The sequence below is a fragment of the Condylura cristata genome, unplaced genomic scaffold (assembly GCF_000260355.1).
Source record: "Condylura cristata isolate star-nosed mole 26May11 unplaced genomic scaffold, ConCri1.0 scaffold00017, whole genome shotgun sequence".
NCBI classification, from domain to species: Eukaryota; Metazoa; Chordata; class Mammalia; order Eulipotyphla; family Talpidae; genus Condylura; species Condylura cristata.
In genome coordinates, this window is record NW_004567118.1 from 10,901,039 (window position 1) to 10,923,381 (window position 22,343).

The 22,343-nt window shown below is 47.9% G+C and overlaps 1 protein-coding gene across 2 annotated transcripts in view; it reads left to right on the forward strand.

The window, feature by feature from the left end:
- Nucleotides 1-3,000: 3,000 nt before the first annotated feature.
- Nucleotides 3,001-22,343, forward strand: part of HLF (hepatic leukemia factor) — a 49,935-nt gene continuing 30,592 nt past the window's right edge. For both annotated transcript variants that reach the window (XM_012726660.1, XM_004684394.2), the window contains exons 1-2: nucleotides 3,001-3,467; nucleotides 5,498-5,833. In XM_012726660.1, the coding sequence (XP_012582114.1) occupies nucleotides 3,353-3,467; nucleotides 5,498-5,833 (451 nt within the window). In that variant the 5' untranslated portion in view covers nucleotides 3,001-3,352. The remainder of the gene's footprint in view (nucleotides 3,468-5,497; nucleotides 5,834-22,343) is intronic.

A 22,343-nucleotide genomic window follows, 5' to 3' on the forward strand; every position in this document is an offset into this window, starting at 1 on the left:
TACACTGAACAATTCAAAGGAGGAAATGAAAGTCTTTCCAGCAATTGCTAGATTTCTCCATGAGGAAGGAGAATGAACCCTACTTCATATACACAAAAATCAATTTGAGTTAGGTTACTAGATCAAAATGGATAAATTTCAAACATTGCTAAGATATGGGCTAGGCAAAAGGTTCTTAGTTGACAGAACTAGTATAATCATGAAAGGAGCTGATACACCGAACTTTATCAAAATTAAAAAACTTCTGCTCTTTGAAAGATAATGTTAAGGAGGTTCACTGCAGTCACAGATTGAAAGAACATATTCATACCCAGTTGGCAAAAAAACTGTATAAAAGTACATATGGAACTCCTAAAATTCAATAAATAAAAGGACAAATAAGTAAATTAAAAACAAAAGACTAATAAACACATGATCAATGGTTAACATCATTCATAACTAGTAAAACTCAAAAGAAAAGCTGAGATGCTACTCTCTAGCTCCTAGAATGGCTAACATTAAAAAATCAACATCACACCAAATGTCAGCTGGAATCCAGAGCAACCAGACCTCTCAATGGATGCTGGAAATGTAGGGTAGTTTCCCTATCACAGAAAACCATTTGGCAGTTTGTTGTCAAGTAAAACATACACTTAACTTATGATAAGATCATTCCACACCTGTTTATCCAGAAGAAATGAAAACATGTTCACAAAGTTACTTGTCAATGTATCCATTTATTTATTTGACATCATTGTTCTTCTTGGTAATATGCTTGCTTGTATGCTTTCTCCTTTCAGGTGTATTCCCTGTAAAATTCCCACCATCCATTCACCTAATTTCTTCATGTCTGCACATTTCACTCCTTTTCTGAACTCTTTTTTCCTGTGTCCAATCTTGACTTTTACATATATCAATGCCATCGGCCCTTAGCATCCTGATTGGAGGAGTCTTGCTGTTTTCTTCTCTAGAAAAATCTCTTTATGCTCCAGACCTCTTTGGTACTCTTCCGCACTTTTCTTAGGACATCACTTTCAACATTATGTTATAGTTACATATGGCTTATCCCCTGCTAGTCTGTATGTTCTCATCCAACACCGTGTATTTCTGATTTATGTCTACACCTCGCTTAAAGATTTATACAGAATTGTTGTAAACTAGTGCTTTCTAACCTGGCTGACAGGCTCCTTGGGGATCCCAGTGTGAGGGTTACAGGTGTATGGCAGACAAACTGCCACTCACACTCCAAAAGGATGGTTCTGTTCTTTTGTGAAAGTATAATAAAGTGATTTGGTAATTCACAAAGGACCACTGGATCCACAACTAGCTCAGTCACCCTCTCTGGAACTCCTCTCCAGTCCCCAATTACAGGTACCAAGTCATCTATCCATTTTTATTCTTTTAAGTCTGTAACATAACATTTGCATATATGCCAGACCCTAAACCTTCTTGCAGTTAGAATTATGTCTTAACCATCTTTTTCTCTCTAGTCCCGGCAGAGTCCCTGGCACACAGTGGAGCTCACTAAATGTAAGTTGTACTGTGTATACAGCTGATGTTTTTGGAATCTGGCTGACCTGTGAAACAACTGCCACACTTCCACTGTTCCCCAGACTCAGCAGGCAGAGGAGAAATGAAGGGGTCACTTGACTATGGAGGGGCCCTTTGGGGGGAAACTGAAGCCTGCTTGGGGTACCCCATGTCCATTTGCTGCCTTCACCAACATCTGGTTTCCAGATGCCTCCCTATTGGGGTGCTCCATGGAAGCAGAACCCACAGAGACTCTAGCCTATCTCACCCCAAAACAATCTTTACAATGGCCTTTGCTCATTGAAAGAACATTACCTTTTCAGTTATGTCTATTTCTTCTTGCAGCACCTTGCCCTGATCTTGGCAAGGAGATGTGGTGAGGGAGAGCAAGACCTTGCCTACCTATGGCAGTTCTCTGGTGTATGCAGGTGCTCCATCCTTGCACCATTTCAAACCCTCCCCACCCCACACACCAGCTACTCAGGACACCCAAAACGCTGAGAGTCACTAGAGCTTTGCCTCCTTGATGTCAAACCGACAGAGCCAGATGCTGCAGCTGCTGCCATGGCTAAAAACGCTGAGACCTTGCTAGAGATACAAAATTATTTCAGTTACCACGCAGACCTCTTACTCGACCCAGGTACAATCACCTGTACTATCTGAGAGTAAACATTCCTAAAATCCCATTCAGGGTTTGTATATGTGTGTGTCCTGCCCTCATTTATTTCAGGCAAATGTGTATGGGATGAATTCTCCCTGGATAGCGTGGGAAACAGCTCACAAAGGCGCTGGCCTCTCCACTTTTTTTTGCATCTTAGTAGAACTTATAGCTAGTAGAACTTACAGCAAGTCGCTATTTTTTTGGTTGATTGAGGGTTACTAACCATGTCTGGAGCCAGGAGAAATAATTAGAAGAATGTTTACCTTCAGTTTGAGATAAACCAGTCATTCTCCAAGCTCATTGGAACTTTAAGACCTTTTGAAACCTTCAGGTCAACCCAGAGGTCTGATTTAATTGATGTAGCCTGAGCACCTGGATTTTTGGACTCCCTTGGTTGTCCCCAAGTGAAAATTGCTGAGATAAATTCCTCATTCCTCTTTTCACCTTGGAAACACTGGACTTCTCTGCCCAGGTTGGTAGCCCAGGTGATCACAAACCTAAGTCACTTCACTGCCCGCTAGCGACTTAAGGGCCTAGAAAATCGGCGCGCGCGACAACGTTAAACACGCGGCGGTAGGGTGGACGGGGAGGGCGGGGCATGTGGGCGTTGCCGCCTGTGGCCCCGCCCCCGCACGCCTATCGCTGCGCGGTGCGGGCTCTGACGTCACTCTTGTCAGAGCAGCGGCACATGGGCCGCCGGATGCGCTGAGCCCAGCGCTGCGGGGCCGCCGAGCGCGGGGGAGCAGCGGCTGCCGGCGCGCGGGGAGGGGGGTGGGGTGGGACGGTGCTTGGCCTCGGGAGCTTGCGCTGTGGGGCCGGGGCGACTCGGTGCCTTCCTCCCCTCTGCAGCCTTTTGCATGTATTTTTCTTTCTGTTTTGTAATTTTGAACATTTTGCAAGACGAGGGGTTCCAGACAGGTGAGAACATCCTGCACGTCTCGAGGAGCCCGCGGGCACTTGGCGCGCTCTCTGGGGACTGTCTTCACTGGCAACCCGAAAGTTTTTTGGCTTTTATTTTTATGCAGATGTATTTATAAAGAAATAAGTAATTTTTTTTCTTTCCTTGTCTCCACCGCCTTGCAAGCGAGCACTTTTGGCAAAGGACGGAGAAAAGAGCTCAGCAACATTTTGGGGGACTGTTGGTTTTTATTGTTTTAAGAAAAACAAATTGAGTGCATCGCGATGGAGAAAATGTCCCGACCGCTCCCCCTGAATCCTACCTTTATCCCGCCACCCTACGGCGTGCTCAGGTCCTTGCTGGAGAATCCGCTGAAGCTCCCCCTTCATCATGAAGACGGTGAGCCTTGCCGCGGCTGCCCGACGATGGGAAGGGGCCACGCTCCTGGGCAACCCGCACCCCTCCTTGGCTGGGCACCCCCGCCGGCCGCTGGAACATCCACCCCACCTCCCTTCCTGTCCCCGGGCACCCTGGCCCTGCTTTGACGAAATTGAGGAGCTCGCCCAGCACCCCACCTCTTCTCACAAGAGGGGGTCCTCGCCGAGCAGCGTTTAAGATTGTGCCGGGAGCTCAGCCTTCCTGGGTCCCGCTGCTGCGGAGCTAGTGGGAGGCCCAACTTGACAGATGAGGGCTGTTCCCCAGATTGGGGGTAACCCGCACGCCGCGCGAGCGCAGAGCCTGGGCTTGGGAGGAGAAGCCAGAGGCCAGTCCTTGGGGCAAGGAGAGGTCTCACTGGTGTCCTGGGTGCGGGACTCCGTCTTGCCGCAGTTTTTTTTGTTGTTGTTGTTGTTATTAGTATTTGGAACTCAGGAGTGAGAGGAGACGCGTGTTCTCCCGCAAAGGGTAATTCAGAAAGCGGGGTGGGGGCTGGGGCCGGCGGGGGGAGTGGTCTCCCGGCGGGAAGCGGTGCACGCCTCCAGAGCTGCCACTTTCCCGGTGCACTTTTCCTGGTGGGAGGGGAGAGCGGAGTAGGCTCACGTGTAACTGCGCCGGAGCCGCCTCTGGCTAGAGCCCTTTCTCGGTAAGTCCCGAACCTTCCCCAGGCAACCTCGGCTGTAGCGGGAGGGGCGGGGTGGTGCAAGGACGTGCTGAACCCGGCTAGTGTCGCCAGGAATTTGTCATTTTGGCTGATGTGGTTTCATGCCTTGGATATCGCAATAGCGAACCGTGAGGCTCAGAGTGTAAAGTCTTGAAAGATCAGGCGGCTCCAAATAGCTTGGGAGTACTCGCACGGCTTTCCTAGCAGGGGACTGACTACCTGTTGCATTGCAAGAGTGGAGGTGCCTGTTTCGCAGCCTGCACAGCAGAGCTTCCCTCTTGACTCCTTCAAGGAGGAGCGCTCCAGGGAGCAAGGTGCTGCCCGCAGCCTTTTGCATTCTGTGGGTGTGTTAAGTCGGGTTCACAGCAGAGACAGTATAGGATAAGAAAGGATGAGGTGGAGGCTGTGTGTCTTCAAGTCGAAAACTCAGAAGCCACATCTCTAATTCCAGATTCCACAGTCGCTGAGTACTAGACTTGGCAAAAGCCATACACTGGTGAAGACCTAATGGGTAGAAAATAGCTGTGCACCTCTGTCCTATGTAGCTCCTATGTAGCATGACCACCTTGTCCATGCCTTGCATACATGTATCACTTTTGTGAATTGGATCATATTTACATGTTTGGGAAAGAGGAAGGAGGAAACATCTTGTATTACTTTTTTTTTTTTAAGTTCTCTTTGGAAAATGCAATGTCCTCCAGTGGCTTAGGACGTTGATGATTTTACTTCTCTGTCAATGTGAGGCATCCTTCAAGTCTCAGAATCTCCACTACTTCATGGTCAGTGGGATAATAGCTGTTTGCAAGTTTAGGCTGAGACTTTGGAGGTAATATGGGACTGAGAGGTTGCTGAGTACGTGACATGAAGACAGGATAGAGAGTCTCTGCTTGATCAAAATCAGAATTTTAGCCTGAATGCACTCAAGTTGTTACTTTCATGAATTTCCTAGAAGAGAAATCCTGCCTGGCTATTGGTTTTTCTCTTAAAAAGTCACAAGTGTCGCACACGCACTCAGGTGCCATGCCCCCCTGTCGACTCAAGCGGTCTCCTCAAATCAGCCACTGATGACCTCGTTCTCTTGTTTATATCCTAGATCAGTCTGCAGCCCTGTCCCAAGGACTAATGCTTTCTTTCCAAAGTAAATAGGAGGATGTTGAAAACAGGCAGAGATCCACGTCCTGCCTGAACTTTTAACTCTAGATCCACAAAAGCCAGCAGCCAGAGAATCCTGGTGTTTTTGAGTAGTCACTTTGTAGCAGAGGCCAGGAGGGGTGATCATAAAGTGACACTTTTTTCCTTTTTAAGATCCAACTTTCCCCTTTTTCTGCAGCATTTTGTAAAGACAAAGACAAGGAAAAGAAGCTGGATGATGAGAGCAATAGCCCGCCCGTCCCCCAGTCGGCATTCTTGGGACCCACCTTATGGGACAAAACCCTTCCCTATGACGGAGACACTTTCCAGTTGGAATACATGGACCTGGAGGAGTTTTTGTCGGAAAACGGCATCCCCCCCAGCCCATCTCAGCATGACCACAGCCCGCACCCGCCTGGGCTGCAGCCAGCGTCCTCCGCTGCCCCCTCCGTCATGGACCTCAGCAGTCGGGCCTCTGCACCCATTCACCCCGGCATCCCATCCCAGAACTGTATGCAGAACCCCATCAGACCAGGTAACCACTAGGAGGTTCTCCCTGGGGGGAGTGGGGGGCAGGGCGAAGGGGAGGGGCCTGTGGGGTGGCAGAAAAAGCAATGGGGGGGGACTCTGGCACACCCCACAGGAGGAGTGTTGTGTTTCACCCACAGCGGTGGCAGCACCATCAGTGAGTGTCTTTGTCACTCAGACCTATGGGCCCGCCCCTGGAAATCCTGATTTTTCAGGTCTGCAGTGAGGACTCAGGGGCATGCATGTTTAACCAGCTGTCTGGGAAGATTCTGATGCTGCAGATCCAAGGATTACAGTTTAAAAAATACCAACCTGCAGTTAATGATTGAGTAATTTAGCAACCATCTCATGTGTTTCTTTTCTTCATTCCCCAAATACATAGAAAATAGGATCTTGTTGAATGATTTGAGTAAATTCTATGAGGCTGTGGTTTACCTACATCTGTTCTCTCGCCTGAAGGGAAAAAAAAAAACCAACAAAAACCTGTGACTTAGGGCCTTAGGGCCATAGGACCAGGATAAAGCTTTTCATCCTGTGTCACTGACTGAGAAATTGAATCTAAAAACAGTTGTCATTTTAAGCATGGTTTAGCCTCCTTCAGCAACCCCCACCACCTTGTCCATCACTATTGCTATAAACCAAGCTGCTGTGACTTTTACTTTTATCAAAGCCTGCAGGACCACAAAGTGGACTGTAAATGGTGTTGAAATAGATCACAGAAGCATCATCTGAATGTCCAGAGCTGCTAAATGCGCAGCTATAAGCACAGGTTGAGGCAGCTCTGGCTTCACGCCGCTAGCACCCTGAAGTACAAACCAACGGGGAAGAAGGCCATTTCGTGTGCACAGGTGACCAGGAACAAAGATCCAGTCAGATAAACCACCAGGAAGTTCACTGAGCTCAGGATCTTGACCACAAGGGCGGACAGAAGGTAGGACAATGGGGGATTATGCTAGCACATTCCTGAGCCCAAGCCCTCAGTTGGTGTGGAGTTCCCTGACAGAGTGAGATTAGCATGGAAGGAAATGATGCAGAGGAAGAAGGGAACACTCCTGCCTTGAAGTGTCAGTGTTGGAGTTCAAGTCCTCCTCTTCAGGTATCTATGAGGGATAATTCAATCCCACTGTGAGGGATAATTCAAGGCTACTGGCTAGAATGGACTTAAGTCTTAACACCTTGACTCCAGGAGGCTGCCCAGACTTGGGATACACTCCTTGATGTGTGCTTGAGCTGCGGTTCCTTGAGGTGCAGTACCATTGTCTTCAGTTTTTCATAGGAACCACTGGCAGCAAAAGTGGCCAATGAAGGTGGACAAAAATGAGGGAGAAGGACAGTGGTTCTGTGTCCTTTGGCTCTGCATGGTGACATTGCTTTGGAGCTGTGTGAGTTTGAAGGGGAGGTGACCTCTTGGAGCCTCAGTTTCTCTGTGTGTGGAGGAATGTACGTTCTATTTAATTGGCTTGTTGTGCAAATTAGAGATAATATGTATGAAGAGTGAAATGAATCATACCAGGTGGTCTGTTAATGAGAGTGGTTATGGTCACTGTTCTATCTATATCCACTTTTTATCATTTTTATTTCGATCCCTACCATCTGAAGTAGCTTCTTAAAGTAATTAGGTACAACCTGTAATGCCTCCTTCTGGAGGGAACTATCAGGGCTTTTTGATCAAAAGTTACTGCACTGTTCAAAACATGACACTTTTGCTCAGTTGACACGTTTCTCAGTCCTCTGTCAAATAAAGGACATGAGACATTTAGAAATCCTGTATTTCGCCCCCAAGTGTCACGCGGTATTGGGCCCCTACCCCTTCATTTCTGAGGGGAAATTAGGAACTTCCTACTTGTGAAGTTTCCTTAGAAGTCATTTGTCAGAACTCATTAGCATCTGTATTTATCAGTGACTCAGGCACTTGGAAGCCACCATCAGAGTTGCAGGGTGATGAAAAGGATCCTTGAGTTCTGGCGCACACACCTTGGTTATAGAAGAAATGCACCAGGATTAAAGGGAAACAAGAATCTAGAAATAAACTCTTCATTTCAGTGTTTTTTATGATAAGGGTGGAAACACACTTCAAAATAATTTTCTTCTTTGAGCCGAAAATTCAGCGATACTCCTAACAAGAAAGGAAACAAGTTAAGGCTCTTGTTCCCAATACCAAACACAAAAGAAGTAACCCTGTGTTCATAAAGTGTTGATCTTTATAAGGATTACAATATCAAAAAATAAAAACTAGAAGGCAAAACTACTAGGGGTGTGAACCTGATGGGGTAGAGCAAAGTAAATCTGAAAAAGAAGGCAGTTCTTGGATCTTATTCTGTAATCACAGTAGTGACTAGGAGAGAAATACCAAGCGAATCCAAAGAAAAGCAGGTCTTCCAGAGGGGACGAACACCAACGCAGCCTTGAGGAGTGTTTGCTTTCATCTATTCTTTTCCTTGGCAGAGACTTGGCTACATCTCTGTCGTGAGGGCTGTCCTGTGCATGCCACAGTATTTAGAAGCCTCTCTGGCCTCTAGCCCCTAGATACCAGAGTTCCTTCTCCCACTCCAGCTGTGACATCTCCACTCACTTCCAGATGTCCCCTGGGGGACAAAGGCACCCCATTAATAACCACTGATCTACACTTTAAATTTAGGCAGCAAAAACAGCCTCATGCAGGATCCTGTCACTCACATGGGTGCTTTTTTTGCCTCCTGTAGTGTTTTATGGTAAAAAGTATTAAGAAGGTCAGGAGACATTAGGTTGCCAAAAAGAAATAGAATGTTCATAAGAGTGTAGTGATATGCCTCAAATTGGTAAAACTAAGGTATCAGGCTGAATCACGAGATAATTGCAGAGCAATTTTATTGAACATTTGTTTTCTACTGTTTGCTCAGCATGCATCTTTTGGGCTATGCTTCCTCATCCATGCTATGTGTGTGTGGTTGACAGGAAATGAAGGCCTAAGACAAATGTATGTGTCTAGGTCCACCCCAGGTGAATGACAAGGTGAGTGTCTCGTGACTTCACACTATTTATCCTGACCACCCTCCTGCCCCCTTCCCTGCTTTCTGCCACTGTCCTCACTCTAGCTATCTAATCAAAGAATGAATCAATTATGTGAAGAGATAACCATTTAGCTTGAAGAAATAGTGCAGACATCCGACCAAACTTCTGCAGCTATGGGGCAATGGCTAAGCTTCTGGGCTGATGTCTTTCTGAAGGCACAGTGTCAGATGTGCAGGTTTCTTGGTTACCTGAGGGAAGTATCCTGCATGTTCCCAAGCCAGCAGGGGTGGCAGAAGTCATCCCGACCAGCTTTCATGTTTGCACCCCGATGCCATCAGAGTTGGCACCCAGGAGTGCTCCCCTGGAGGTGTGCACTGGGGATTGGAAAAATAAGACTGTTTGCCCTGAGAAGTGAGTGATTGCTTTAAGGACAGCAGTCCCTTAGGGGAAAGTCATCTATAGCAGACAAAGGCAGAGTTATTTTTAAATCATAGGCTTGTAAAACCTGATTTGAAATCATTTCCTCTGGTGGTGGTTCTTTGACTAGCTTTGGGGTGTCCTGCCACTGCTGGGCCCATATTCAGCTGAGAGTTCAGGAGGCTCTGTCCAGTTCTGAGCACAGGCCGGGTGGCGATGCAGGCTAGTTACAGAGTGAAGTGCAAGCCCTCCAAGTGGCATGGCAGAGCGCAGGGGAGGGAGGTCCAGGGAGACCTCAGCCTCAGCCACCAGGTCGACCTTCCTTTGTGACAAGGTTTTGGTGTGGAAGGAGAATGCTGGCTGTGGGACCTGAGTAATGAGTGATGGAGGGGGTCTCTGGGGTGATGGAGGCACTGCTGAGTGTCAGGATTCTCTCGCTTCCCCCAATATCATAAGATGGGGCTCCCCTTGAGGGCAGGCACAGTGATGTCTGCAGGTTGGGGCGCTAGGACCCATGGTTCCTGGGCCTTGGAGCCTGAGCTGATGATCCTGTTCACTCATCAGGATCCAGGTGGTCAGTGAGGGGCGCCAGCGGGCTGTTGGGGAGCCTGCAGACCTCCTGCTTCTGAGGGGAGGTCATCTTCTCCAGCACACCCTGGAGACGACAGGCTGGCTGGCCCTCTTCCTTGGCTTCAGCTTGGTGCTGACATCCCTAGGCCAGCACTTCCCAGCCTTCTGGAAGAAGGGATTTTCATGTCCATGTGGATAATGGGGCAACCTGGTGATTAAAAACATAAGCTCTGGATCCAGTGTCTTGGGTTCCTGTCCTGGACACACATTGCCTGCTGTGCAAATCTGTGTCCATTCACTAACCTCTTTATGCCTCAGTTTATCATAAATAGAATGGGTACCAAAAACAGTCCCCCCCCCTTTTTTTTTCAGAATTAAATAAGGTGATACTACAAAGGATGGCTGAGAGTTTGGCACGTGGTTGTGCAGGGCAGAAAGCTGTGTTAGGTGTCAGTGGCACAAGACTGGGTAAAGAATGGGTTCCCAGCCCCCATTGTCCAAGTAGGGATGCGTTTCATGCAGTCTCCTTTACTCTGAAAAAAATAGGGCAGTCTCTCTCCCCGCACCGCCCCCCCCCAACCCCCCAGCATGGCCCATCCATATTCTGGGAAGCCTGCTTGACTCTTTTCTGCTTCATTCTGGGCTGAGGCAAGTCCCTTCCCTGATGTTAACCCAGCAGATTGCTTCTAGGTTAGCAGCTCCTACTCTGCCAGTGTGGAAACAGCCGCGTACACGCCCAGCCCCCCAGCTCTCGTGTGGGTCCTGGCTGCCTGCCTGCCGCCTGCCCGTGTGCTCAGGCACGTGGCTGGGCCCTGTGGAGCTCGCCCGGCTCTGGGCGGCATGCTGGCTTGCTTCCCCCACCCCACTCCCGTCTCTTCCCCTGCTAACTACAGCGAGTGCCAGCGAGCGCTAGCGAGCAATTGTAATCCTGACCCTGGCATGAGAAAGCTGAGCTCTGGAGGGCAGTTCATGTGCCAGGAAACCTGCTCTGTCCAGTGCTCTAGCCAGACCCCAGCCTCGGCCCTCTCGCCCTCAGACCCTCCTGCCGGGGGTCTCAGCTGCACCGCTCTGGCCTAACGCAGTGCCTACCAGGCTAGGAAAACAGCATGATAAAGACAGAACTAGGCAGATGAGAAGGACAGAGTTGGAGGAAGTGGGAAGAAAAAAGCTTAATAGCATCCTACTGTGGAAGCCAGAGGATGAAGAGGCAGTGATGGTTTATTAGGTTTCTCAGAAATGTTCTTCCAAAAGGCACTAATCGCTTCTACCCAATGGTCATTTTTTATGTCTCAGCAGTGAAAATGGAGGGAAGAAGGAAGGTAGGAGAGGAAGTAGCATGACTGAAAATGCTGTAAAAGGGTACAGGAGTGAGGGGAAGGGAGGCACAGGGGTCTGCATTCTACCCCCTAATAGGACAGTTGTGACTGTCCATCCCAGCTAATATTTTTGGTGTAGGATAGTCATGAGTGTGTACTCAGCAAATGTCTGGACCTGAACCACTATTTTGGATAAACTTAATTTCCTTAAGACCACTGGCACTGTCTCAAGCACCCTCAGTGCCCCGCGGCCGAGACAGTCCTCTCTGGGCGTGCATCCCGCTCCACACCGCTCCCGGTCTGCACGCAGTGTCTGGCTGCGGGGCACAGGAGCCAGTGCATGGGGCGTGCTTGGCACAGTGCCTGGCACACAGTGGGTGCGCAGATGCAGGGCTGCACCAGCATCCTCACTTCGCACGGCAGCATCAGTCATGGCTCCGAGGGCCCCACACTCCCTTCTTGTGAGCCGGTTCAGGCACCCCGACTTGGAATTTCTCTGCCCCTCCCGAGGCTTTGAACTTTAGGTAACTTTGGGCTACTCACCGTCATCATTCCTCATCCCTCCTTACGGCTAAGATTAAAAATTCAAACTAACAAAATGCCATCCAGTGCTGTTCTTGATTAGGTGATTTTTTTCCCTGTGACATGTTTGTAATGAATCAGCCAGTCGGTTGAAGCTACTCCTGAGTTTTGGCCATGGCATTAATAAGTATTCTGAAGGTGATCAAATGGCCTTTGGGTGATGGACTCTTATAGGGGCAAGGTCTAGTTCATCTTCCTGCCTATGAACAAGACTTCATATTAGCATTCCGGAAGAGTTCCTCCTTCCCCCAAATGACCTTTCACTGGATGGTATTACTTGAACTTTGTTTTCTCATGTGCAAAGGAGCATCGTTTGGGGGCCCTGGGGCTAATTGTATACAGAATTGAGCATGCTACACAGTAGGCCGGTCTCTACCATAAGTCTGTTCCTTTACCTTTCTCTGGAAAGTGGTAAGATTAGGAAGCATCTGAGGACGCTGTAGGAACAGGGGCAACGCGCTTAGTCCTCAGAAATAGCATCCACATTTGTTTTGTGCTGCCTGCAAGGAAAAGAGACAGGGTACACTTTGGCTGCTGGGGGTTAAGGAGATGGAAACCTTGGAGGAAAACTGAACTTTTGGGTGAAGGGGTGAGTGTGAGGACAGAAAAGCACACGCCTGGTGCCACATGATGGTACCTATTGACAACAGGAGGGTGAAACAGTCACTGAGGGAGAAAGTAGAACTTGCACAACCAGGTAAGGGAGCAGTGAGGCCACCCAGGAGCAGCCTGGCTGGGGCAGGCATGCAGGGGATGAGCGTGCTTGGGAGAGCAGGGCCTGCTGCGGGACCTGGGGATGTGAGGTAGGGGAAAATGTGAGTGGTGACGGTGGCGGCAGGAGTACCCAAGGGGTGCTTAGAGAACAAGGTGTGCATCCAGTTTGGCTGGCGCAGAACATTCTTATGAAGGAGTCAAGGGGGTGAGTCTGAGAGGCGAGTGCCAGGCAGGCTGGCAGCTGCATGAATGCCAGGCTGCAGAACTTGAACCTTTTCCAGTAGGCCAGGGGTAGCCGTTGAGGTTTGTGAGCAGGGAAATGGCATGTGGACATTGCCACTGGGGTTCAAGGTTGCATGTGAAACATTTTTAGATACTTCACAACAGTTTCCGCTGGCAAACCGGGACTTCCTTGTTGTTATTATTTTGAAAATAAATACTCTCCCTTGAACATCAAACAGTTTTTCAAAACACAATGTTCTAATGATCTAGAGAAAGTAATTCAAAATCACAGGGTTTAGGTTTCACTTATAAAGCCCATAATTTTGGTGATTGGGGGAAACACTCTTTGGCAAAGAAATAGTTTGAGAGATTTGAATTGTTTTCAAATTGAAAAGTCCAAAGCAGGCCTGGTCTCAGAGGAGTGGAAAAATAGATTTTAATAAACTCAACCCATTAACATTCATTACTTTAAATGCCTCTATTTTATTAAGCTTGCTAGGTTTGCAAACAAGTGTATCGAACTAATTTATATGCGATTTTTTTTTCTTTTTCACATGTGTATATGTGTATATGAAGAGAAAAAGAGAGAAGGTGTTAATGTCTCAGGGATACAAATAGTACTTGCTTATGAGGATTACCTGCAACAGTAATATCATGCTAAAAATACATAGCCAGGTTTCTGGCCAGCTTATTAATTTCACTCCTGAGAGACAAAGGAGCCATTATTCCAGTTTTGCGTTCTTGAGTCCTGACCTTGTATTTGTGGCTCCCTTCTTCCCTGAGCCGGAATTAGCTGCACACCGTGATTAGCTATGGCGGATGTGGTGTGCGTCCGTGGGTGTGCATGGGCACGTGTGTGTGTACGTGTGGATGTGTTTTTTTTGCATTGAGAGTTCTGGGAGAGGAAAGGGACTTTGAGGGAGAAGATGGGGTCTGGGGGTGAGCAGAGACATGGCTGAACGGTACAGGCATGAAGTGACTTGCTTGTGCACTCCCACATCTGCTCTGACATCTCGCCAAGAGTGCAGAAAGCAGGAGGAGCCGCCATAGCCCAAACCAGCTCACTTAAGTACAAAATAACAGTCAACATCTGCAGCTTTACCTCCAGCTCTGTACAGTAGACAATTAAAGAAGTGTTGGAGGAACTGAGTGTCTTTTGGGGAAGAGCTATACGGCACTTGCTTTTGTTAAATTGGCTCTGGTGGGTGCACACTCCGTGGCTGAATGTGGACATTTTAAAATATCTGTTTTCTTGCTCTTCTGACTCTAACAAATAGCATGCCTGTCTCCACTCCCTGCCCCCACCCCCACCCCGCCAGCTCATAATGGGACTCCAGTCTCATTTGCTCTTCTGAAGAATTGGCCAGTTGCGCTGTCACACAGGCTTCCTAAAAGTTTTGTTTTTAGAAGTTTGATCTAGGATTTTTTCTCATTAATGATTTTTGGGAGAAAGCTTTGGAATTTGGAGTCTTCTCATGAGAGGTGGCTTGTGGCTAATTAAGTCCTTTTCCTCTCAAATCTTGCCTGGGAGACCCTGGATTCCTAAAAACAATGAGTGCATGCTACTGAAAGATGCTCGTGGGAGCTACAACACTAAATCATCTGTGACAAAATGTTCTCTTAGAAAGTGGGATTGCATAAATGGATCAGCAAAAATAAGCGCTTTGGCAGAAACTCCTTGAGTGGGGAAGAGCAGTGTGCCTCCTTTTCTCATTAGCTCTGGATAACAGTCTGCTTTGATGTCTTTGCTGAGGAACCCAGGCATGGACGACATTGCTGAGAAGGAAGGTCCCATGGCTGTGCCATCCGTGCGTCCGCACTTAATGGGAAGAGTTAAGCCAGGCGCTCCATCCATGTACAATAAGTGTTTCTTGGAATGAACTGAATGGGAGAAGTGGAGGTTTGTCTGGAAAAGGCTGCACTCGGGCCCTGACCAATGGAAACCCTCTTGCGAACCGATAAGCAAAATCACCTAGACAGGCAGAAGTCACATGACCCACGCTAGAGGTCTCCAGACTCCAAGATGTGAGGGCTCTTCCAGGAGGAGAGTAGCAAACAGCCGCACTGAGACCCCTGAGGACTGGACAGAAGACTTGATTCACCACCTTGTTTTGGGTCTGGTTAGTTACTATCACTGCAGATTCTAGAGGCATTTTCTGGAAAAACCTTTAAAAATAGGGCAGAGATCTCAAATCCAGTCAAAATAACATTGCTTTTAAAGACCAGAGACTACTGAAAGTTTTATAGAAGAAAGAGTAAATAATAGAACATGTAAAGATAGACAGGGAGCTTGATAGTTGCTGTGGGTAGAAAAAGATAAATTTGTAGAAGTAACTTTGTAAGAATTGAGTAGAATTAATTTCATGACAGTTGATAGCTTTACACTAATATACATTCCCAGAGGGCGTTGGGGTATTTTAATGCTCACAGAACCTGAAGTCTGTTTATTTTATATGACAATACCAATGAAATAATTTTTAAAACAGTATTTACATTGATGTCAAAAAATAAATACTTTTAAACACTGTAAAGGAAATTTATGTAATTATAATAGGCCATTTAGTGATATTTTGTTCTTGGATTCCTTCGAAGTTGGAAGCAGAATGAAAAGAAGTCCAGTGTGACAAAAATGATATGTAAATGAGAAGCTTGAGTTTATGATATTCTATTTCCCTTTCTACCCTCCAAACTGGAGGCTAACAGCCTGGCAGTCACATGCATCGATTCCCATTTTGTGATACCTTGATCTTCAATTGATTAGACTTAAATTTATATATCTCTGTCTTCTTTCTAAAAACAATATTACCCAACAGATTGACTATGTAAACATAATTTTAGTAGTCATGCTTAACTTACTCAAGTACAAGATGATCTTTAAAGAGTGTGTATATAATCTGTTGTTCTTAATCACCAGTGCATATTCGAGAATAACTGGTGTTCCCCCCAAATTGGTCACCTCCATCTACCCCTTCCCCCCATACCCTACCCCACTAAATTACTGTATTTTAAAACTTAACCTTTTATATCAGAATATGGAAGCCAGGGGACATTTTTGTCCATCTGTCTGCTGGACTGGGATTCACAGAATAATCAGTCCCAAGCTTGGGAGTTTTCTAGCAAACCTTACAAATGAAATAACTCGCCTTTCCCTTCTCCACCCCAGGGGATGGCGTGACTTGGGTCAGGAGCAGCCTGGCCGGGCCCAGGGACACTGCCTCCTGCCTCTTCTCTGGCTCTTCTGCCTGTGCTTCCTCCTCTGGTGGTGGGGGTGGTGGTGACATACCTGCTGCCCAGAGATCCTGGGGGAGTAAATGGAGTGATAGCTGCAAAGCACTTGGAGCAGCACTCAGCGCATGAATGGTAGCTTTCGTCATCTTTATTTTTATTCTACAATTCCTATTCTTATTTCCTCTTCGCCTCCTTCACCCCCCGAGCTCTGAAGTAGGAATGCCTTGTGCTGTAGCAGTGATGGCCTGGAAGCTGCACCCCACCTTGTGAATCATGTGGAGGAGGTGCAGCAGGTGAGCGCCCTGTGCATTGACGCGACCCCCCCAGTGGTTCAGCGAAGGGTGGTAACTAGCCGCTCCTGGGCAGCGGCTCTTAGAGCGTGTTCTGCACAGGCCAGCACTGATTCCTCCACTCCTCTGGCCCCAGGGAGCCTGAGTGGGAGGCTCCCACTCAGATGTATACATTTGCTTTCGGGCTCTGCAGCCTTTCCAACATGTGTGGTCTGGGTCCCTTCTTTTCTCCTTGGTGTGGCTTTTGTGTCATGAGTGGAGGACGGCAGCTCCCATGGTTGTTGGTGATGAACTGGGGATGAGAGGCAGGCTGCTGCCTGCAAGTAGAAGCACTCAGGCACAATCTGCTTGTGCTCCCTGCGGGCAGGAGAGTGGCAGGCCTGCAGATGGGAAAATGGACCCTGCTGTCAAAGTGGCCTGGGAATAGGGGGCACTGGCGATACCAAGGTTGGTATGTGCAAGAAAAGTGTGAAACTAATTTTTACATAAAGGGAACAACCAATATGAATTAATAGATTAATTTAAGAATTGGGACTCACGTGATAGGACTTTGTTTTGCAGCAAGGCTAGAAGTGTGCAGTTGTCGGCCTGGGTCTTCATACAGTGCGTTGTGTACTGTGCACCTGGGTGTGGCCGGATTAAGCTCTTAGAGGTGTAACATTCCTGTCTTAAGGGCAATCAAATATGTCAGTGCGGACCGCCATGAGATTTTTCCCTCTTGAGAGGGATGCTAGTTCAGGGAAAGCTGCTTCAGCATATTTTTACATCTGACCAAGCATGTTTGAGCTCGGGCACAGTGCCCCCAGGTTTAAAGCATGCATGTGAAGTCACAGAGATATCCACTGGGCGTGAGAGCCGGGAGGACACTGGGCTCTGAGTTGCGGTAGGAGATCAGCCCATGTCAAAGATGGTATGGTTCCTGGAATTTAGACTGCTCCCAAGGGGACTGACTGTTTGGATACATTGCCAAAGTATGTTTTCTCTTTTCTTCATCAGTCCTTCCATTCTGATTACAGGCAGCTTAAAAATAAATTTGGGCATAACTCCGCGGCCAAAAACCATGGAGATCAGGATGAAATCATTTTCAGAGCAGAAAATAACAAGCTTTGATACTTAAGAGAAACATCTCCTAATAGCATCACCCCATCATTGTTGGACCTCTGAGGCACTAAATTGAGCTGGATTGGAGTCTGAGGTCTCCCGGAAAGCTGTGATACCTTGGGCAGGTCACACTCATTCTCAGCCCCATCTCCTCACCTGAAACATGGCTGTGTGTTTCCCAGGACTGTCACAGGAGTGTCAGAGATGGGGCTGGAGAGTGTGCCTGCCCAGAGGTGGCACTCAGCGAGCTTTTATTCAGGGTGAGAAACTAGTACTTACAGATTATTTTCTAGAACATACTTAGAATTTACATCTTTGGAGACTCCCAGATTTCTGAGTTGCTGGGTTGAGCCTTTGACAGCCCCAAATGCTTCACAGCTCAGGTAAAAGATCTAACCTATTACCCCAGCTCTGCTATGACTTAAAAGCCTAACGTTAAGCAAGTCGTCTACCTCTCTGAGTCTTACTTCATCTGTAAAATGGAGATAACCGATGCCCTTCCAGTTTACAAGCATGTCATAAATAGAAAACAAGGTGACTGTTTAGAAAATTGACCAAGTAAAACTCGATAGAATGCCATTTGGCTTTGCATTACTGTTTCCCGTGGAGTTGACGTGGCCAGAAGGATCATGTAGCAAGAGTTTCAGAGGGGCACTGTGGGCTCAGAACCCTGAGCGTGGAGCCAGCCAGCGGGCCAGCATCTCTTTGACGTCTGTGACCAGGTTGCTGCACCTCCCAAAGCCTCAGTTTTCTTAGCCTTAAACCATGGGTGCTTTTTTTTTTTAATTTATTTATTTATGCATACAAGAACTGGGGTACAGGCCAGAGGTGCAGGGGGTGAGAGGATTCACCAGAGACAGAGTGGGGAGCAGAACAGGAAGATAGATGAAGTACACTGCTGAGAGGAGCAGTAGGAAAGACAGGAGAGGTTTGCTGCACCATGTGGGTCCCCACCCCGGTGGGAGATCAAACTCTTGACATGCTGCAGTGGCTGTGGATAGCTTCACGGTGCTGTTTTAACCCATTGCACCGCAGGGAAGGTCGATGGATGCTGTTTTTAACTTAATGACTGTTCTAATACTTCTGTGAGTTGGAAGACTAGCGTTCAGGTGATAGCCCAAAAAGTAGAAGATTCTTGAAGAATAGCTGCAGCTCCTGAACAATAGGTTGGACCAAGGGCCTGAGTGTGCTACCCGTGAAAGAGGATGGAGCTTGCAACCGTCCAGCTGAGAGGCAGAAGACACCTGCTGCCACTGGTATGCACATCGCAGTGTGAAAGCCAGTTATTTCCTTAGCTGTGGCCTCCGCTCTGAGTGGCTTTTCTCCAGTGGTCGGATATCCATGCTAAGCCCCAGAGCAAGCGATCCAGCTGCTCTTGCCACTCGCTGGCTTGGGTTTCTTAGTAGTGGCTTAGCCAGACAAAACTCGTGTTTGTTTATTTTTCTCATTTTGATAGTTGGGACTTATTTATTTTGTATTGCAGTCACGTGAGTTTACAGCACTATAGCAGTGCCCAGAGTACATCTCATCACACTCACTCCCAGATGTCCATCTACCGTCAGCCACTGGCCCCCCTCTACCCATTTCTTCTCCTCCCCTCTGGCAAGCCCCATTCTGTTAACAAAACCTAAGGGTTTTCTTTATCCAGAATAATGAAGAAAACAATTTCAGATCCCACGCTCACTCTTTCAATGGCAGCTTTTCTAGAAGTGTGTGGCCAGCTGTGTGTCTGGCTGTGCCATGGGGTGGCTGGCTTCGGGTTAGAAGTCTCTCATGTCAGTAAGCGTCCTCTCACAGCTGACTTCAATGTGCTAGTAGAGCCTGGAATGTCAGCTGGAGACACCAAGCTTTGGTCTGGGCTCAGTGGAAAGAGTTCTGTGATGCATTAGTGATGTCTGCCATGGGCATAGGTGGGGCAGGATCTGTGCCAGGTATTTGTTGCCCTGACCAAGCAGGTTGGGACAATCTCTCAGTATGTGTCCCTCCACTGGGCAGAAGATCAAGAACTTGGGCCAGTGCTGTTTCCGGTGTGCTGGAAAAGCGTTTTCCAAGTCCCTGGCATGAAAAGTTTTGCTCTCTGTAGGAAGCTTATTCTGGTTAGCTTAATAGAAAGAATGAAGAAGGAGAGTCTGCTGATTCTGTCCCATGGTCACAGGACAAGAATTGCAAACAGGACAGAAGTGTTAATTCCAACAGTCCCCATCAGATTTCTGTGGATCCCAGGGTAGCTCAGGTCTGGTGTCCACAGCTCCAGCAAAGGCCGCTGCAGACAGCAGAGCCTGACAGACTGGCCAGTAGTCATGGCGACAGTGTCCCTGGAAACTCTGCCCCGGGAGCCTGGCCCCTCAGTAACTGTACATGATGACTTTTTTCCCCCTGTATTCCTCCACCAAGCTCTATGGGGTCTCCTCCCTGTCCCCCTCCCATTTCGCTCCCCTCCTCAGTTTTATCATCAGATAACAAAGGTTTGTTATTGGTTTGGCTTTCTCTGACCCTTTGTTTTGTTTCTTTGTATTCCACTTATAAGTCAGTGAAAATCCAGTATCCGTTTTTCTCCTTCTGACTTACGTTACTTAGCATAATCCTCTCCAGCTCCATCCATATTGCCCTACATTATGATTCTTGACATTTAAAACAGAAATGCTATCACGTTCTTTGAGAAAGCATTGGGGAATTTTCTAACCTTCTTGGAATGGGGGGATGACCCTCAGTTATCCACACAATGGAACTGATATTCTAAAGTTTATTTCCCTTTAGCCTTGGAATGCTTTATGTTTCTGTGCTGTTGATCTTTCCTGGTGATGTTTGAACTGTTGAGATTTTTCTTTCTGTAAAGAACACTTGAGAAGGAGGGCAATACCTTTCACAATGCCCCCCTCCCCCCCCCGCGCCCCGCCATCTGTTTCCCAGCCAGCCAAGTGTCTTGGAGACCTCCCATTCTTCTAACCTTAAATCCATGAGCTGCACCAGTGGAATAATAATAGTTGTATTTTATTGATCACTTACTATGTGCTCCCCGCCATCAGCGTTTCTGTGTGATGAGGGCTTGGTCCAGGTGTGTGTTGGGCAGTGGGGTGAGGATGACTTGAGGTTAAACTTTGTCTCTGGAGAATCTGTCTACCAACATTTTGGGTGCAGTGGGTGGACCTGACTTCTCTGCTTCTTGCAGTTTCCTGTTGTTCCAGTGATTGAACTTGAGCTCTGCATAAGATTAACTTTCAGTTTTCCTGAGGCTGATTAACCAGTTTGCAGATTAACCCAGGTGAAGGTTCACCTGGACCTGGGTTGTGTTCATCCCCTCAGCTGCCCCTCCGTGAGCTGCTGTGGCAGATGGTCCTACCCAGTGGTCAGGAAGGCTGGGGGCTGAATGGCGACAGGACAAGGGGGCCAACACCAACATCTTCTACAACCTCCCGCTCCATCCAGGCAGAGGGCCTCACTGGCCCTGCAATAGCCTGCTGTCTCCTGCATGCAGGCTCTTGAGACACAGAGGTTAGAAGCTCCCTGGGATCCTGATGCTCTCCTACTTGTACCCAACCCCCTCTGGCCCCAACTCACTCTCCAAGTTGGGAAGTTTAAGTCGAGTACAGGAAACAGTGAATTCAAAAGACCCAGAAATTAAGTAATCTAACATTAAAGAAGCAGGAGCCACTAATCCCCTCCTTACTTCCTAACTCACTTTCTCACCCCTCCCCCTCAAAGATGTTGACTGACAGTCTTGAAACACTGAGCAGTAGATCCTCCTTGAGCTCAGAAGAGGCCAAGCTCAGAGCGACCAGGAGGTAGCAGCTGTGGGCAAGCGCAGCCTCTGCAGGCCCAGGCTGCCCTGCATGGTTGTCTGGGTGGTATAGAATTGCCTCCCTATGACCGCCTGGGTTCACAGCAAGTTGACTACGTTTGCCTGGGGCACTGGGTGAGGGAACAGAAATATGTGTTTGCCACACCTTATACCAGACCAGCGTACACACAATTAACTCAGCAACTAAACTCCTGCCATATTTGGGGTGATCTCCATTTGGCAGGGGCAGGCCCTTGGATCCCAGGCATACTCCAAATCTTGAGAAAGTGTCCATGAAGGACTTTGTGGCTAACCAGAAAAGAACAAACATTTGCTTGGGACCATGGGGCACTGTGGACTATGTTTATGTCTTGACCAGCTTCACCCAAGCATCTGACTTGTGTCTGCAGCTCTGACATTGTTTGTGTCAGCTCTCATGCAGCGTCCGCCAGGCCTGGTGCAACGCCTCACCTCCCTGTAGCAGAGTTCGCTGGCAGCTGTGGTCCCTTTCCAGCTATGGTCCTTCTCTCTGGCTCACATTTTCCCAGGGCTGCTGGTGTGTACAGTCTAGAGACCACATTTTATTAACACAAAGAAATCTGCTTGGGCTGCCTGGCTCTTGCAGTCACGTGGAGAGAAATGTGCTCCTTCGGTACACCAGCCTGCAGCGCTCTGTGCAAAATGCAGCTGAGAGCTGGGCACTGGGCCAAGCTTACATTTCACTTTGGAACACACTTTCGCATCACTCCTTGGCAGAACATCCACGGCGGTGTCTATTTGGGGAGTAAGTTAGAGAAGTGTTGTTTCCCTCTGATGAGTGTGGAGAGATAAGACCTTTAAAAAAGGTTTGATATTTTCCCCAGCTTGGTCGTCTTCAGGTGCTCAGGTAATAAAGTGATGCAGCTAAACGTGGCAGCCGTGCCTGAGTGAAGCCTGCTCCCTCCCAGGTTCTCCCATTTCCGTTGTTAGATGGGTAAACAGATCCAGGACCTCCCGGGACAGAGAAACTTAGGCCAAAGCAATAACATCAAAACCAAAGTCCTGGAACTCTTGGGTAAACCAGTCACCCTCCCAGATAAAACAACTTTGTTGTCCAAATCTTTCTTTCCAAAGATCTAAGACTTTTCAAGTGTTGGTGCTCGGCCAGCCGTTGAAGGCAGGAACTCCGGCAGGCCTCCTGGAATGGCAAACACTGTTAAAATAAACAAATGGACCAATTCCATGCAGTCTCCCCTTCCTGGTCTATGCTCACTTCTTTCCCTCTCCCCGTACGTTACCATTCTATAGTTCCCTCCCCTGCCCTCCCTT